At 42.7% G+C, this 17,480-nt stretch overlaps 1 protein-coding gene across 1 annotated transcript in view; it reads right to left on the bottom strand.

Moving 5' to 3' along the window:
* LOC133443721 (sodium-dependent neutral amino acid transporter B(0)AT2-like) overlaps positions 1–17,480 on the bottom strand; it is a 44,826-nt gene continuing 27,346 nt past the window's right edge. The window contains exons 6-12 of the mRNA XM_061720901.1: positions 15,506–15,616; positions 12,035–12,276; positions 10,624–10,822; positions 7,527–7,719; positions 5,727–5,886; positions 5,483–5,645; positions 1–655 (exon numbers count right to left, since the gene is read on the bottom strand). Coding sequence (XP_061576885.1) covers positions 230–655; positions 5,483–5,645; positions 5,727–5,886; positions 7,527–7,719; positions 10,624–10,822; positions 12,035–12,276; positions 15,506–15,616 — 1,494 coding nt within the window. The 3' untranslated portion in view covers positions 1–229. The remainder of the gene's footprint in view (positions 656–5,482; positions 5,646–5,726; positions 5,887–7,526; positions 7,720–10,623; positions 10,823–12,034; positions 12,277–15,505; positions 15,617–17,480) is intronic.

Here is a 17,480-nt window from a genome sequence, read left to right on the forward strand (position 1 = left end):
TTTTGTTTTGGGTGATGGGGGTCCGGCCTGATGGGGGAGGGGGTCCGGCCAGACCAGTGTGGGGGTCCGGTGGTCCAGGGTCCGTCCCCGAACCCCGTACAGTTTTATTTTGAGGTTTAAGGTTCAGAGTCGACAAACAACAGCGGCTACGATTCTACAAAGAATATACAACGATGACTAAACGCACGCAGAGGGGGGGCGGGGTTTAGAGGGGGGCGGGGCTTACAGTCTATAGGTCCGACTCAGGCATGTCGGGGGCGTCGGCCATCAGGTATCCGATGCCGTAGCGGCCGTTGGGCGCGGTGTCGGCGTCGGTGCCCCCCCCTCCCCCGCCGCCGCCGCCGGTGCCCCCCCCTCCCCCGCCGCCGCCGCCGCTCTGCTTGCGGTAGATGCTGTTGCCGGGCAACGGCGAGGGCGCCTCGCTGGGCGACTTGCCGTGGATCAGGCTGGCGTCGTCGTCCTCGCCCGGCCGGGCGCTCTCCTTGATGATGCGGCCCTTCTTGTAGGAGACGGCGGAGCGGCCGCCGGCGCCCTCCTCGATGATGTTGAAGTAGCGCAGGCCGAACACGACCGGCACCGGCGCCACGGCCATCACCACCAGGGAGATGCACATCACGATGCCCCACAGCGGGAACCGCACGCTCCTCTCCTGGCCCTGGGGGGGGCAAAAGACAAACGTCATCTAAAGTGGACTTGGGTCCTTTATATATAATAAACTTCAAATCAATCAAAGTGAATACATTTATGCTAATTAGGGGTTGTGGTCTTGGTTAACGGCTAATTAGCGCCGCCATGACTTCTGACATGAAGAATACGGAAGAGTATTAGGACCAGGCAGGAGAAAAATAAAAATAATATTTTAGAGGAAGATTTTTTTTCATTATGCAAAAAGTCAAAATGTCGAGATTAATGTTGAAATACAATTTCGAGAAAAAAGTCGAAATGTTGAGAAAAAAGTCAAAATTTCGTGAATAAAGAAATTTCGACTTTATTCACGAAATTTCGACTTTATTCTTGAAATTGTATTTCAACATTATTCTCGACATTTAGACTTTTTTCTCAAAATTGTATGCACTTTGAGGAAAAAGTCCAAATGTCGAGAAAAAAGTCCAAATGTAGAGATTGATGTTGAAGTACAATTTCGAGAAAAAAGTCGAAATGTCGAGAAAAAAGTCAAAATTTCGTGAATAAAGTTGAAATGTTGAGAAAAAAGGCGAAGTTTTCAACTTTATTCTTGAAATTCTATTTCAACATTAATCTCGACATTTCGACTTTTTTCTCGAAGTGCACAATAAAGAAAAGTTTTCTTCTCAAATATTTTTAAATATTATATTATATTATATTTAAAAATATGTAAAATTAAAAAACAATTTAAAATTTTTTTGGTAGTTATTTGCACTTTACTTATTTAGTATGGGCTTGTAACATCCAGATTATTAAAGATTGGCTTATATGGGTTGTTTTGATGCATAGCAAATAAAATTGCTCCATAAAACGGCAGTCTAGCATGTAATGGTGCACGAAATGTTGAGAAAAAAAAAAAATAAAAATAAAATATTCTCGACATTTCAACATTTTTCTCGACATTTCGACTTTTTTCTCGAAGTGCACAATAAAAAAAAATCTTCCCATCTCAAATATTTTTTCTCCTGCATGGCCCTAATACTCTTCTGAAAGATGAAACCTTTCAAGTCCTTATTTTAAAGATATGTTTTGTTTTGCTGCTAATTGGACTGGTTCCCCTTTTCCACCAAACCGGTTCCAGGGCTGGTTCTAGTTCTGGTTCTGGTTCACAACCAAACCAGCTGAGAAGTTTGTTTTTCCACAGCTCTGACTGGTCCTCTCTCCGGTCCTTCACGGACCTGCACAACCCCGACCCGCCTCATAGATAACGATGCTGAACCTTAATCTGGTTCTTATGAAGACTTTACTAAGGTAAAGTTCTCTTTTTGGCTTTATGGCTGATGGAACTTTACCAATTTGTAAAAGCCACTTTAACACCAACGGAGGACTCATCCTCATCCAACGTTTAACATGATGCCCGGAAATGCTCTGTTGTCTCCATTACATATCCCTTTTCCACCAAACCGGTTCCAGGGCTGGTTCTGGTTCACAACTCGTTCAACTTGGAACCAGCTGAGAACCGGTTTGTTTTTCCACAGCTCGGGTGCTAAGAGGAGTCACGTCATTACGTCTCTGCAAACGTCAGTTACGTTGCTGCGTTTGCGTGAAAGTTGCAGCAACAACAAGGTATCTGCTCTAACAGGACTTGGTCCACGTAGCTCCTCCGTGGACACATCTCTAAAAGACAGGTTGTCTCCTCCTCAGACCCATGATGCTTTGCTGCATCCAGATTCATTCTTATCTGAAAATGTCTCCGTCTCCCAGTCTTGCTAGTGCCGTTGGTCTTAACAACTCCGCCCCCTCTGTTTACGTAAGCGGTTCTTTCCTCTAGTCCAGCAAAGAGTTGGCGCTGCATTGAAACCGGTTCTTCTGACCCGGAGCCAGTTCTTTGTCAGTGGAAACAGAAAGCCCAGTTCCAAACTCAGAACCAGAACTGGAACCGGTTTGGTGGAAAAGGAGTATAAGAGACTGGCCCGGTTGGACGTGAAGGACAACATGTGGCAGACGGCGCCAAATGCGCCTTGACTAATGGCGCTTTTCCACTAGTACCTACTCAGCCTGACTCGCCTCGGTACGGCTGGTCACGCTTCGTCCCGGCTCCACCCGTTTTGTCCTCGTTTGTTTTTCCCCCCCCAGGGGAGAAGTGGGGGGGTTGGGATGAAGCTGCTGTGACGTACTCGATTGCGCAACCGCTTTGTTCATGTCGGCGCTGATCAGAAATCAGCTGGAGCCGCGAGCAGCTGAGAGTAAAACAGCCCGTCTAGATCCCTTTTTTAATTCTCTCATCAGCCACCAGGTTTATGAACATCTGCATCTCAGAGTTGGATCAACAAACAGACATTTGCGCTGTATAATAAAATAACCGCGAGCCGCCAGTCGTTTTCGCGCTGACTCCCGCTTCCTGATTCAAACGTCTGACGGCCCCGCCCCCCGACCAATCAGTGGCGTCAGATATAGTGCCGACTCAGCACGCTCAGAACCTCGGCAGAATGGTTACAGAGAAAGTATCTGCTTGGCACGGCTCCACCTGCCTCGGCCCGTAGTGGAAAAGCGCAAGACGGGGGCGTGGCGGGTAGAAGCGAGCTGAGTAGATACTAGTGGAAAAGGGCCATTAATCCAGGTTGGAGATATGAACCCCGTCACATGGACCAGGTTGGTCCGGAACTCCGCCGGGCCACAACAGTGACGAAGATCATTTCTGATGTGGCCACTAAAAAAAAACAACATAAAAAAGCTTCGACCGGACAGAAACAACGAACCGACTCACAGGTGCCATCTTAATTCAGGAAAACGATAATCCGACACAGCTGCAGTGGATCTCTAATTAGTTTCTGATTATGCAGCAGAAGGGTGGGACCCGAGCAGGAAGGACGTCCATTTCCAATAAAACAAACCGACTCGTGGCGCATGTTTGCGTTGGCGGAGAAACCAAGAGGCTGGAAAACCGCTACGAAGTAAAAAAAAGCTTCATCCGTATCTCCGTAGACACTTTGTTTAATCTGGCCTTTGTTCCGCGTTACAATGGCTCTAAAATAATCCTACAGGTGCTTCAGGCCGGGGGGGGGGGGCACATCCTGTTGATTGTCTGCGGCTTAAAGGCCCTGAAACATCCTTTAATTCCCTTTCAACTGGTTCTAACTAGTGTTGTTGTAGTTTTAGTCACGTTCATTCTCAGCATTTTAGTCTTATTTTAGTCAGAATTGTCCATTTTCGTCTGGTTTTAGTCAAAGATTGTATTGATCCAAACTCATTTTACAATTCAAACAAGGTTATCTTATTATTATATTATTGTTACCTTATAGACTCAAGAATACATTCATTCCAGATACAGAAGACTCTCATTTGAGTTTACAAAATATTTATTTTTCCACATTTCTCCCCGTCTTTTTCTTTTTTCATGACACTTTGGGTTTTCTTTTCCACGTCTATGTAGGAAAGTGGATCTAAAGATTAAACCAGAGGAAACTACTGAAAACATGGACATTAAGCGTCTTTGTTAGAAAATTTTGTCTCGTTTTGATCAACGAAAATGAAGACACATTTTAGCAGCTTTTATTTTGTAATCTACATTTTAGTCCCGTTTAATTCGTCGACGATATTGCATTATATATTTAATTATCGTTATCGTCACATGACCAGCATTTTTGTTGCGTCTCGTCTCGTTTTCCTCAGGTGATAAAGGTTTGTTGACGACGATATTTAGTCATAATTTTCGTCAACGAAAGCAACTTTAGTTTTAACTCAATGCCAAGAGGGAAAGAGATAGAGAGACGCAACTGCTGCTGCGCGACAATCTGGAAACGTTTATTTTTTTTTTTCAGTTCAATGATTTAAAACGATTATTTACAGTCAGGAAACATTTAAAACAGCCGTCAGTCTTCCGCGGCGGTCTGGGACCTGGACCCGGAGACAAATACGAGGACGTCTGGCAACTAAAGTTGGGCATGTGACCAGACAATGATGACTTTTAATGTGCATTTAGACCAGGGGTGTCAAATGTGCGGCTTTTCATGCGGCCCGCGAGAAGTTTCCAACGCAAAAAAAACGAAATGTTAATTTACTAAAAAGGAAGGCATAAATAATTGCCATGATTCGCAGCATATGATATATAATATATAATATATTTCTCCTACAAATCCATCGTTATTCCACAAAGAGAGCAGTTTTTGACATTTTTTTTGTTTTCTAGAATGCATTTGCTGATTTTATTTCTTTGTAGACGGTTGTTTATTTTTATTAACTGACTACTATTATATATTTTCGCAGGAAAAATATCACTGCTAAAAAAGATGATAGAAGATATTTATTCTGAGAATTTCAGTTTTGAATACGAGGATAGTGACAAGGTAAAACAGTTAAGTGTTGATTTTTTCGGCACACTGGCGTAAATATACGCGCCAATTTTTAAAAATAAATACACTTAATTGTACTGGAAAAATCTCTAAATCACAAAGAAACACTCTCGGATGTAATAAGAAAGATTTAGCTTTTAATAAAATTTCCTATAAAAAAAGCGAAATATAAAAAAAACGTATTTGTTTCTGTTTATCTTTGTAAAATGATATTAAAAGTATCTTACATAATTTAAAAAAAAAAGAGAAATATCAAGAAAAGATACTGAAGAAATATATTTGACATAATTAGAGTGTAAACAAAGTGCATATTTACTTTAAAATTAACTAAACTGATATTGGATTAGATAACAATAGTAAAAAAAAAAAGAATTAGAAAAAAAATTTTCGCACCGTTTTTGTTATTTTGAGCATGCACCAGGGGTACTGGTCTGGGTACCAGGGGCACCAGAGTCACCAGGGGTACCAGGGGTACCAGGGGTACCGAGCCGGAGGCGGGGACTCACCTCCTCCTGGATCCAGGCGCTGTAGCTGGGCGGCGTCATGCTCAGCTGGACGAAGCTGGTGCACAGCAGCACCAGCAGCAGGATGGGCGTGATGTACTTCCACATGTAGTAGTAGAAGCGGTACGGCGTGAAGCCCAGCATGTCCTTCAGGTCCTCGAAGAACCTGAGAGAGCAGCAGAGGTGAGGTCTGGGAGGTTCCCGGAGGTTCCTGGGGGTGCCCGGGGGTCCCGTGTGTTGAACTTACCTATCGATCCCGTAGAACCAGGCGATGGCCACGTTCTCCAGAACCACGATGATGAGCAGCGGCAGCGTGGCCGAGTAGTCGTCGAACATGGCCACGAAGTAGTTCCCCGAGCGCTGGACGAACAGCAGGCCGATGGAGAAGGCTAGCACGCAGCACCCCACTGCATCAATACAAATGTTCAAAAATAAAAAATAAAACGTCCCGGTCAAAATCAATGAAAAAGACATTATTCATCTCACTTTTCTAATATTTATGATAACATTTAACCTCATATATTGAGGAAAAAAAAAAAGCATATCTGCAGAAATTACCGCTATTTTATGATAATACAACATAAACTAGGTGGTTTTTGCTCCTTTGGCATCACTGTTAACACGTTTACAGCTCCTCCAATCACAGCCAGGGGGCGTGGCTGCTAGATGTCAATCACAGAGTCCAGCCCCTTTATTAGCCTCCCGTTGAGGGCGTGGGGGAGCCAAGTGTAATAAATGTAGTATAAAAGTTGTAGCTGACACATTTTCATTATTTATCTCACTTTTCTAAGATTTATGACAACATTTAACAGAGCTGCTAGATGTCAATCAACAGAGTAGGGCTGTGCGATTAATCGATTTTAAATCGAAATCGGATTTATTAATCAAGACGATTTAAAAAAAAAAAAAAAAAAAAAAAAGGAAAATCGGAAAATCGATTTTCCTTTTTTGCAGCTGGCTGCATTACAGACAGAGCTCGTCTAGTCATCTTTGTTTGGTCAAGAAAATTGTAAATGTTGTCACTTTACTAAACTCAAGGAGGATTGCACTTCATTCCCAATAGGAAATTTGTTTGCTACTTTTCTTTAAAAATAAAGATAAAATATTTGAAACAATTTATTCCATTGTCTTTTGTAGTTTTACCAAAATTTCTTTTGAAAAAATCGAAATCGAAATCGAAAATCGGGTTTTCAGAAAAAAAAAAACAGGATTTTATTTTTGTCAAATCGCCCAGCCCTACAACAGAGTCATTATTTATCTCACTTTTCTTATATTTATATATCTAAATGTTTAAATCTGTATCTAAATATTTTGTCAAATTTTTACATGTAAATGCTATGTTACATCTAATGGTTAAATATTAGATCTAAATGTTGAACCTTAATGATTGCTCATATGCTAATTGGCTCCGTCCCCTTGTAACCTCAACCATAACAATTAGATAGATAGATAGATAGATAGATAGATAGATAGATAGATAGATAGATAGATAGATAGATAGATAGATAGATAGATAGATAGATAGATAGATAGATAGATAGATAGATAGATAGATAGATAGATAGATAGATAGATAGATAGAGATACTTTATTAATCCCGAGGGAAATTAAAAATTTAGATATGATATATAACATTTAGATTTAACATTTACATATAACATAATTCAGATTCAGAAAACTTTATTTGTCCCCGAGGGGCAATTGCAAGACAACTGAGCAGCAAGACGTTGAAAATATCAAATAGAATAAGAAGTAAAATAGAATAAAATGAACAGATAAATGGGGCATGTCTCGTTATGTACAAAAAAAAAATATATAAATATAAGAATGTCAAAAAGAATTTACAATAGAGTGACTGTAGTTGTATAAATAAAATATAAAGTATAAAGTGTCAGTGTACAGTGTAAACCATTTAGATTAAAGTACTTAGCTTTATGTTGTTTTTTACCTCTATATACATTGGTTAAATGTAGGAAAATGTGAGAAAAGTGAGATAAATAATGTGTTATCTACAACACCTGGCCCCCGGCAGGTAGCGGCCTCTCACCTGTGAGCAGCTCCTTGCGGACCTTGAAGGTGTCCACCAGCGGGGTGAGAATCCCCTCGATGGTCCCGAACATGCTGCCCAGGCCCAGGTTCACCAGCATCAGGAAGAACATGACGGACCAGAAGGGCGACGCCGGGAAGTGGGTCATGGCCTCGGTGAAGGCGATGAAGGCCAGGCCGGTTCCCTGCACCGCCTGTGGGGGGAGAGGAGTCATCTTTTTATTCATCACTTTAAAACTGTCACCATCTTCTAAACCTCTCTTGAGAGTTGTTCTGTTGATCCTGCTCCATGCTGGTGATGTTGAAATAAACCCATGGCCATTTCAACAGAACACAAACCACCTGGATGCTAGGCTACCTGAGCTACATCCATTGTTAGTGGATCGACCTGGACTTCAATCACTACAACCACTAGTAGCTTGGCCCTTTCCTGGGTTACCTGTAATCCTACCTGGGCTGCCTCAGCAGCTAGCTGGGCCTCACACATGGCTAGCTTCACTGTTAGACCGGAGATATACTTGCAGTTCAGGCCGCGTACGCATCATGGCCGCCACGCGTATCCTGCGTTCATTTGACGCATCGACGTGCATGTTCTCAAAAAGACACTCAGTACGTTTACATGCAGCAGTTCAATCGGGTTACTGATCATATAAGACATCGTTCAGACTTTTAAACTGCATGTCAACACCTGAACCCGATCTAGTTCGGACCTATGTCGGACATTTAGTAATCGGGTTGGAGCACCTATATAATCCATTCGCAATCGGGTTTTTAACGCCATGTATACGGGGACATTGGATATTGCAGTCTGTGCATGCTGGAGAATTTACTCTGGGGGGGGTTCACTCTGGCCAGTTATCCGATCTCTGAACAGCATGTAAACTCAGACAAGTGATCCGATCTTCTGCATGTCGTTATGTGATACGATCAGAAATCCGATCTCTTTGCTGCATGTAAACGTACTGACTGACGTAGCGACCTGCAGTTCTCGCTCTGGCCGCGAGTGGCGCTGGTCCCGGTCAGATACCAGCTGGTCCCGGTCAGATACCAGCTGGTCCAGATACCAGCTGGTCCCGGTCAGATACCAGCTGGCCACAAGTGACGGCGCGGAGGTCGCTGGCGCCGTTTCCTTTGCTGAGATCACAACCAAAGCAATTTTCTAATCTCCTCTTCATCCAATGGTGTCATGTAAACTTGTTTGTTGTTCTAATCTGCTACTGCTGCTACCGCTGCTACTAAATATTTAATCACTTTTCCAACTGTTGCGCTGCTTACTGCCCCCTATCGGTCACCACCGGTACGACGCACTCTCCTCGCGTACTACGCGAGCGACGTTGCGGTTGGTGGTGCACGTGAACGGGCGCGAACGCAAGCACCAACAGCAAACATCTCAGCCCTTACCTGGGCTACATCCATTGGTAGCTTTGGCTACAACCACAGCTACCTGGGCTACAACCATAGCTACATGGGCTTCAACCACAGCTACATGGGCTTCAACCACAGCTACCTGGGCTACAACCACAGCTACATGGGCTTCAACCACAGCTACCTGGGCTACAACCACAGCTACCTGTGATTCAACCACAGCTACATGGGCTTCAACCACAGCTACCTGGGCTACAACCACAGCTACCTGTGATTCAACCACAGCTACATGGGCTTCAACCACAGCTATCAGGGCTACAACCACAGTATTTCATTCTTGTAATATGCATGTTTTGCTCAAGTCACTTTAGATACAATGCTTTTACAACTGCTTTTAAATGCTGCTAAATCTATTTTGCTACTATGTATGTTTTATGTTTGTTCCCTTGTTTGACTGAATTGTTTTTATGTTTTTTGTGGGGACTGCGGGCGGAAACTAGCATTTCTGCTAAAATCCGGTGTATTTACACTGCTTAAAGGTATAGTCTGTAATCATATTCAAAAACATTAATTGTTATACTGGGTGAAATGGTCCTTCCATCCTGAGAGTAGCCAGTGAATAATGTGTTCAGAAAAAGGAAAGAAAAAAATCCAACCTCTCTGACAGCTTTAATCCTGTAAAAACTCTGACCAATCTGTTTTTTGCGGTCCGAATGGCACGGATTGGTCAGAGGACCAGAGGATTGGCAGGGGGGAAAGAACCAATCAGATGCTTCATTTTAAGTCCCGCCCACGCCCCCCTCTGTCCCATGCGCGCACTCGTCACGTCGAAAATCTTGCCGGAAAACTTCACATACTCGAGTCACGTTTGCTGAAGAATGGCGCAGAAAACGAGAAAATGCAGCCAAAAATACCACCTCCCCAGTATGGGGGTCCGTGGGGATGGAGGAGTCTCTATCCCGGCGAGGGCGGAGAGCGCCGGTGAGGGTGGCGGTGCGCTGCGGTGCTGTGCAGGCTCTGTTGCCACGGCTACGCGGTAGGGCTACGCCGTAGCCTACGGCGTAGGGTATGCGGCGACGCGCACCATTCTGCGTTGGTGTAACGTGGAACCATAAATCAGCCTTCAGTGTGTGCTCTGTCTGCTGTTCTGAACACTTCTCTTCTCTGTTGTGCTCATTTTGCTGGGACGTCGGGTCCCTCCGCCGAGACACAACTTTTGCGGTATGCGTTCATTGTTGTGTCTAAAAATGATGCGCAGTGTCCACCCAATAAGAAACGGTACAGATATTCTGTGATATTTTTTTAGATTTACAAAAAAAATAAAATTATAAAAAAATAAAGGATCCCCATAACTTTGATTGAGTGGGCAGGACGCACGTTTGGGTGGACACAGCCCACCCCTGCCCCCCCCTAAAACCGGCCTCGCTTACAGGTGAATGAAACATGGGGTAGTTTTGTTGAAAATGTGCTGTCCAAAATGTCCTGGAAAATTCGACTCCTGCAAATGCGCGTTCCCCAAAGTTTGTGGGGGCGTGGCTTTGGACGGAGAGGGGGAGGAGGGGCGGGGCTTAAAGGAGGTGCCACTTTCAAATCTTGCTAGCTCTCCAACATTACAGACTATACCTTTTAATGTAGGGTTCATTAATATGCATTATCCCGTCTAAATAAACTTTGATTGATTGATTGATCACCGGAGCCCCGCCCACCTTAGCCCCGCCCCCCCAAGGTCCTACCTTGTTCAGCTCGTCCTCGATGCTGCAGGACTCCAGGCCCAGTGCCGGGAACTCGTCCTCCTTCACGCGACGGATCACGTCCACCATCTGGTGGTAGTCGTCGGCGCTGACCCGGCTCGCCTGGCTCAGGTTGATGTGGTGCGGGATCAGGCTCTGGTCGATGCCGTTGCCTAGCAACGCCACGATCCTGTTGGTGTTCCTGCAACCGGGGAACGAAGAGAAGGTTTAACCCTTTATGACCTACCATAGAACAAGTCCGCTTAAGCGTATGTTTACATTTCTGCATTCTATACTGCTATTTTATGGAGTATTTTTATTTGCCATGTATCAAAACCCATATAAGCGAATCTTTAATAATCTGGATGTTACAAGTCCATACTAAATAATTGCAAATAACTACTGTACCAAAACATTTTTTAATTGTTTTTTAATTTTACACATTTTTCTAAATACAGAAATCCCATAGCTAAAAAAAAGTAACACAGAAGTACGGAAGTGTATTAGGGCCATGCAGGAGAAAAAAATTTTGAGAAGGAGATTTTTCTTTATTGTGCACTTCGAGAAAAAAGTCGAAATGTCGAAATTTCGCCTTTTTTCGCAACATTTCAACTTTATTCACGGAATTTTGACTTTTTTCTCGTCATTTTGACTTTTTTCTCAACATTTCAACTTTTTTCTCGAAATTTTACTTCAACATTAATCTTTACATTTCGACTTTTTTCTAGACATTTCGACTTTTTTCTCAAAGTGCATACAATGTCGAGAAAAAAGTCTAAATGTCGAGAATAATGTTGAAATACAATTTTGAGTAAAAAGTCGAAATGTCGAGATTAATGTTGAAATACAATTTCAAGAATAAAGTTGAAATTTCGTGAATAAAGTTGAAATTTGGCCTTTTTTCTCATCATTTCAATTTTCTTCTCGAAATAGTACTTCAACATTAATCTCGACATTTCGACTTTTTTCTCGGCATTTAGACTTTTTTCTCGAAATGCATGAATAAAAAAAAATTAATACAATTTCGAGAAAAAAGTTGAAATGTATTTCAACTTTATTCGCGAAGTTTCGACTTTATTTACGAAATGTCGATTTTATTCACAAAATTATTCTTGAAATTGTATTTCAACATTATTCTCGACATTTCAACTTTATTCACGAAATTTTAACTTTTTTCTCGGCATTCCGATTTTTTTTCTCGAAGTGCATAATGAAAAAAAAATCTTCCTCCTCTATAATATTATTTCTATTTTTCTCGTACCTGGCCCTAATACTCTTCTGTAGTTTCTTTGGTTGTAATTGTACGTTTTGAAAAGTGATATGCTAACAGGAGCACTGGCGCTCCGGCTGGTCTTAAAGGGTCAAAGACCCCGAAGACTCGTGTGACGTCTGGATCCGGGCGGTCGGCACTCACAGGGCGACGCAGCGGCCGTTCATGATGTTGGCCTTGAAGCCCAGCACGGCGAACACCACCAGCGTGGCCAGAACGGAGGTGAAGAAGTTGATCAAGGACACCAGCACGGCGTCGAAGTGGCAGTTGTTGTCGCGCTTGTTGTAGCTGGAGAAGGCGATGACGCCGCCGAAGCCCAGGCCCAGGGCGAAGAAGACCTGCGTGGCCGCCTCGCGCCACACCTTGGCCTCCAGCATGATCTCCAGCTGGGGGGGCAGAAATAAAGGGGTTCAGCCGTCGCCACGGCAACGACTCACAGGCATTTACGTCTTATTTTATCCAGATTCGTTAGAATTTCGTCCCCTTCTTCCGTCACGTACTCAGTTAACGTCTAAGATTCGAATTCCAGAGGTTTTCCAGACTTTTCTGCACAAATAAAGACCTGAAAGCTAAAAAACAACAACCTGCAGTTCCCTGACCGACCACCAGGAGCTACGAGAGCAGGTTTCTACAGCATAGACATGTATCCGTATCCGCCCCATGGAGCTGCTGCGATACGTGAACGTCGCCGCCATATTGGATGTTCAAGACTGCGCTGTAATCTAATACAAGTAAATAGACTTATTTTCATAAAGAGCCTTTCTACAAATAAATGTATGTTTTACGTCTCATTTATTCATTCACACACGCACTAATATACTTGGGAAACAGTTAGGCACCAAATATAATATATTTAATTTTCTCAGATGGCAAAAATAAGAACTTTATTGATCCCACATAGGAGTAATTCATGTTATATCAGCTATAGAGAACAAGGTAGTGCCGAAAAACAATATATATCCCCCTCACAAAAATAAGAAAAATAGAGAAACATATTTTTTCATCAACAAAACATGTTATTTTATTGTCTGAAAAATGGTTCAGATGTTATTTTATTGTCTGAAAAATGGTTCAAATGTTATTTTATTGTTTGAAAAATGGTTCAAATGTTATTTTATTGTTTGAAAAATGGTTCAAATGTTATTTTATTGTCTGAAAGATGGTTCAAGTGTTATTTTATTGTTTGAAAAAGGGTTCAAATATGTTAGTTTGTTACTTGAAAAATGTAAAATATGTTTTGTGTGAATGAATAAATGAAACGTAAAACTTAAATTTCTTTGTAGAAAGGCGCTTTATGAAAATAAGTCAATTTACATTAGTTTACAGCGCAGTCTTGCTACATCCAATATGGCGGCGACATTGACGTATCGCAGCAGCGGCCAAGAACACTCGATGTGGCGTCTACGTATATATGTCTATGTTCTACAGTGTCTGTCTGTCTGTCTGTCTGTCTGTCTGTCTGTCTGTCTGTCTGTCTGTCTGTCTGCCTCCAGGAATTCAACCCTTGCTCTCGTCACGGTTTCAGGTTTACGTTAGTCCTTATTTTCTTTATCGTTTACTCTTTCCTTCCCTCCCTATTCTTGTACATCCATCCCCTCTTCGGTATCGGTTAACCGGGACGGTACCAATAAACCAGGTTCAAATCAGAGAATCCGGTTTCTGGATGTGGTTTTGATGACTCAGCATCTTTATGTTGACGTTTAGGGGCCCTCCCTCCCTCCTGAAGGGTCATCTGGGCCGGAACCAGGTCTGGAAAAAGACCCGATATCGGGTTCTGAGCGGGTTCTGAGCGGGTTCTGAGCGTTGGAAGCAACGCCGAGACGGCGGCGGGAGACAGAGCAGACACACGAAACAGCTGGCTGGTTACATAAGGACACGGCTAGTCCTGTTTCCATGGTGACAGGAGTCTGTGGCCCCGACATGCCGTTGCCCCCCCCCAACGCTGTATCTCCTAACGCAGATCTGGTGTTTTTGGGTTTACAGTGACTTCAGGAGGGAATAAAGATAAAAAAGAGAGGATTTCTGATTTCTCCAGAGGAGGAAGAAGAGAAGGAGAGATGATGAAATATAAATGTACCGACTAAACAGTATCATCACTAATACTGATCATTAGTCGTAAAGCTCAGGCTTTTATCCCAAATCTAATGGGACAAAAGAAGAACGAAGCTCTTTTCAGAGGTGGGTAGTAACAAGTTAATTTAAGTAAGTTAAGTAAGTAAGTTTTGTGAAATGTTGTACTTCTAGGAGTAGTTTTGAATCACTATACTTTTTACTTTTACTTGAGTAGATTTGTGAAGGAGAAACTGTTACTCTTACTCCGCTACATTAGGCTACGTTGAGCTGTTACTTTTCTTTTATCCCTTTTATCCACGTACGCATCAATCTCATGACATCACTGAGTGATTCTTTGGGAAAAATGTTTGTTTTTGCATGTTTTGTCACATTTACACAGACTCAAACACACACAGAGTTTCTATGAGTTCATGTTTGTTCTAGTTCTGCCTGGTTAAAAAAGAAAAGTACAAAGGCTTGAAATTTTGTGCTACTTGTGCTTAATTTATTTTTTATTCTGTTATTATTTTCTTTATTTTATGATTTATTAAAGTACTTGAATTTACTTTAAGATTATTTTAATTTAAGCTATTTTTTATTTTTTATTAATTTTAATTTATTTTATTGATTTAATTTGCCTGAAGATGATTATTTTGTACTTTTGTCTGTTTGTTCAGTTATGTCACTGCGTTTGTGTGAAAGTTGCAGCAACAACCAGGTATCTGCTCTAACAGGACTTGGTCCACGTAGCTCCTCCGTGGACACATCTCTAAATGCACTTTTATACTAGTACCTACTCAGTGCGACTCAACTCGCCTTGGCCTCGTTTGTTTTTAGACACCCAGATGAGAAGTAGGCGGGATTGGAACATGTGACATATTTGATTGTGTATCTAAACGGAGAAGACAACAACAGTAAAGATGTAGAACCTGGAGGAGATGATAGATGTGCTGCTGGGTTGTGGCTCGTGTTCGATATCAAGTTAAAAAATGAGAGTGAGAGAAGTTTCAAGCGGCAACGCTTTTTTTTTTGTTTGATTATCTCTGCTGAAAAGTCAGCTGGAGCCGCGAGCAGCTATGAAGTGACCGAGCTTCTGGAAGATCTGGTTGTATGGGCTCAAATTAATGCCATAAATATTTTGTATCTGTAAATAAACTTTGTACTTGTAGAAATATTTTGTGCGTGTGCAAAAAATATTTGTACTTGCAAAAAATATTTGTACTTGTAGAAATATTTTGTGCGTGTGCAAAAAATATTTGTACTTGTAGATACAAAGCTACAAACTTTTTTTCAAAAGCTACAAACTTTTTTTACAACTACAAATTACGGAGAATTATGGCACTGTTTTGACGTGCCAATAATAAGAGCCAATCAGCGATCTTTGGCACAGGTTTCAAAGCCCAGTTCCAAACTCAGCACTGGCCCAGAACCAGAACCAGTCTTGGACCGGTTTGGTGGAAAGAGGGGGTGTTTGAGGGACTCGTGAACTTGGATCCCTTCTGAGGAAACGTTTGATCAAAAGCACTAAAAAGTGGTTGACCGGAACCTGAGCGGTGGTTTTACCTTGGGGGTGAACATGTGCCGGATCCCGTCCACGGAACCCTTGAGCAGCAGAGACCGGACCAGGAAGCAGATCAGAACCACGTAGGGGAACAAGGAGCTGAAGTACATGACCTGGTACAGGAGAGAGAGAGAGAGAGAGAGAGAGAGAGAGAGAGAGAGAGAGAGAGAGAGAGAGAGAGAGAGAGAGAGAGAGAGAGAGAGAGAGAGAGAGAGAGAGAGAGAGAGAGAGAGAGAGGAACCGGATTAACAGAGTTCTGGTGGAACTACCTATCCATCCATCCATCCTTCCATCATCCATCCATCATCCATCCATCCTTCCATCATCCATCCATCATCCATCCATCATCCATCCATCATCCATCCATCCTTCCATCATCCATCCATCATCCATCCATCATCCATCCATCCTTCCATCATCCATCCATCATCCTTCCATCATCCATCCATCATCCATCATCCTTCTATCATCCATCCATCCATCCATCCATCCATCCATCCTTCTATCATCCATCCATCCATCATCCATCCATCCATCCTTCTATCATCCATCCATCCATCATCCATCCATCCATCCTTCTATCATCCATCCATCCATCATCCATCCATCCATCCATCTATCATCCATCCATCCATCTATCATCCATCCATCCATCTATCATCCATCCATCCATCCATCATCCATCCATCCATCTATCATCCATCCATCCTTCCATGTATCCATCCATCCATCCATCCATCATCCATCTATCATCCATCCATCCATCCTTCCATCATCCATCCATCCATCCATCCATCATCCATCTATCATCCATCCATCATCCATCCATCCATCCTTCCATCATCCATCCATCCATCCATCATCCATCCATCCATCATCCATCCATCCATCATCCATCATCCATCCATCCATCATCCATCCATCCTTCCATCATCCATCCATCCATCCATCCATCCATCCATCTATCCATCCATCATTCATCATCCATCCATCCATCCATCCATCATCCATCCATCCATCATTCATCATCCATCCATCCATCCTTTATCCATCCTTTATCCATCATCCATCCATCATCCATCCTTTATCCATCCATCCATCTGTATTTTTGAGCATCTACATCCGTCCCCTCTACCTCTGCTTCCAAGCTTTGTTTTTCTATTTAGTTATTTATTTATTTTTATTTATTTAGTTTTTCTATCCTGCAGTTTTAACAAAATAAAAGACCTTGTTTTCCAAATCTTCCTTGTCAGTGTCCTCGGTCTAAAGAACTACAAAGACTAAGAAGCTACTCGTTGCTATCGACAACAGGACATCTTAGAGTTAAAAACGGTTTAATTACCGCAAAAATTACATTTTACATTCTCAAAAAAACATCAGATCAAGTCTAAACCGGTTTTACACATGAATGTGGACTAAAAGGTGAAATGCCAGAAGTTTGTTAAATCAGCTGCAGCTGAGTGTCCTAATAAAGCCCCGGCCCCCCCAGGGCCCCCCCCGGAGCCCCCCCAGGCTCTGTACTGCACATCTGCTGCAGGAAGCCAAACAGAGCTTCTCTTTTATAACTCCAGTTTTATGTTGCCCACATCCAGAAGGGACTGTTTTATCATGAAAGGTTGTGTCTCCTGCCTGGTAGCATGTGCTCGCTGCAAAGGTCGGGTCCTGATAACGACGCGGCCGTCCTCACGAACGAGGAAAGGTCTCCCGGGAGAGTTCATAAATTCCATGTTCACATTTAATTCCAATCTGGACCATCAGGTCACGCCAAGAGAGCCAGGTTTCCACGGCAACCAGACAGTCAGGTCCCCCTTTCGGGTCACGGAAAATACAGCAGATGGCTCCAGAATTTATGTAACGTCTGATCCGAACCGTACGATCAATATTCCGATCGGGTCACGAAGGGAGACGTGCAGCTAATCTGAGCTGTAGACTGATACCCCTTTTCCACCAAACCGGTTCCAGGGCTGGTTCTGGTTC

The sequence above is a fragment of the Cololabis saira genome, chromosome 5, assembly GCF_033807715.1.
Source record: "Cololabis saira isolate AMF1-May2022 chromosome 5, fColSai1.1, whole genome shotgun sequence".
NCBI classification, from domain to species: domain Eukaryota; kingdom Metazoa; phylum Chordata; class Actinopteri; order Beloniformes; family Belonidae; genus Cololabis; species Cololabis saira.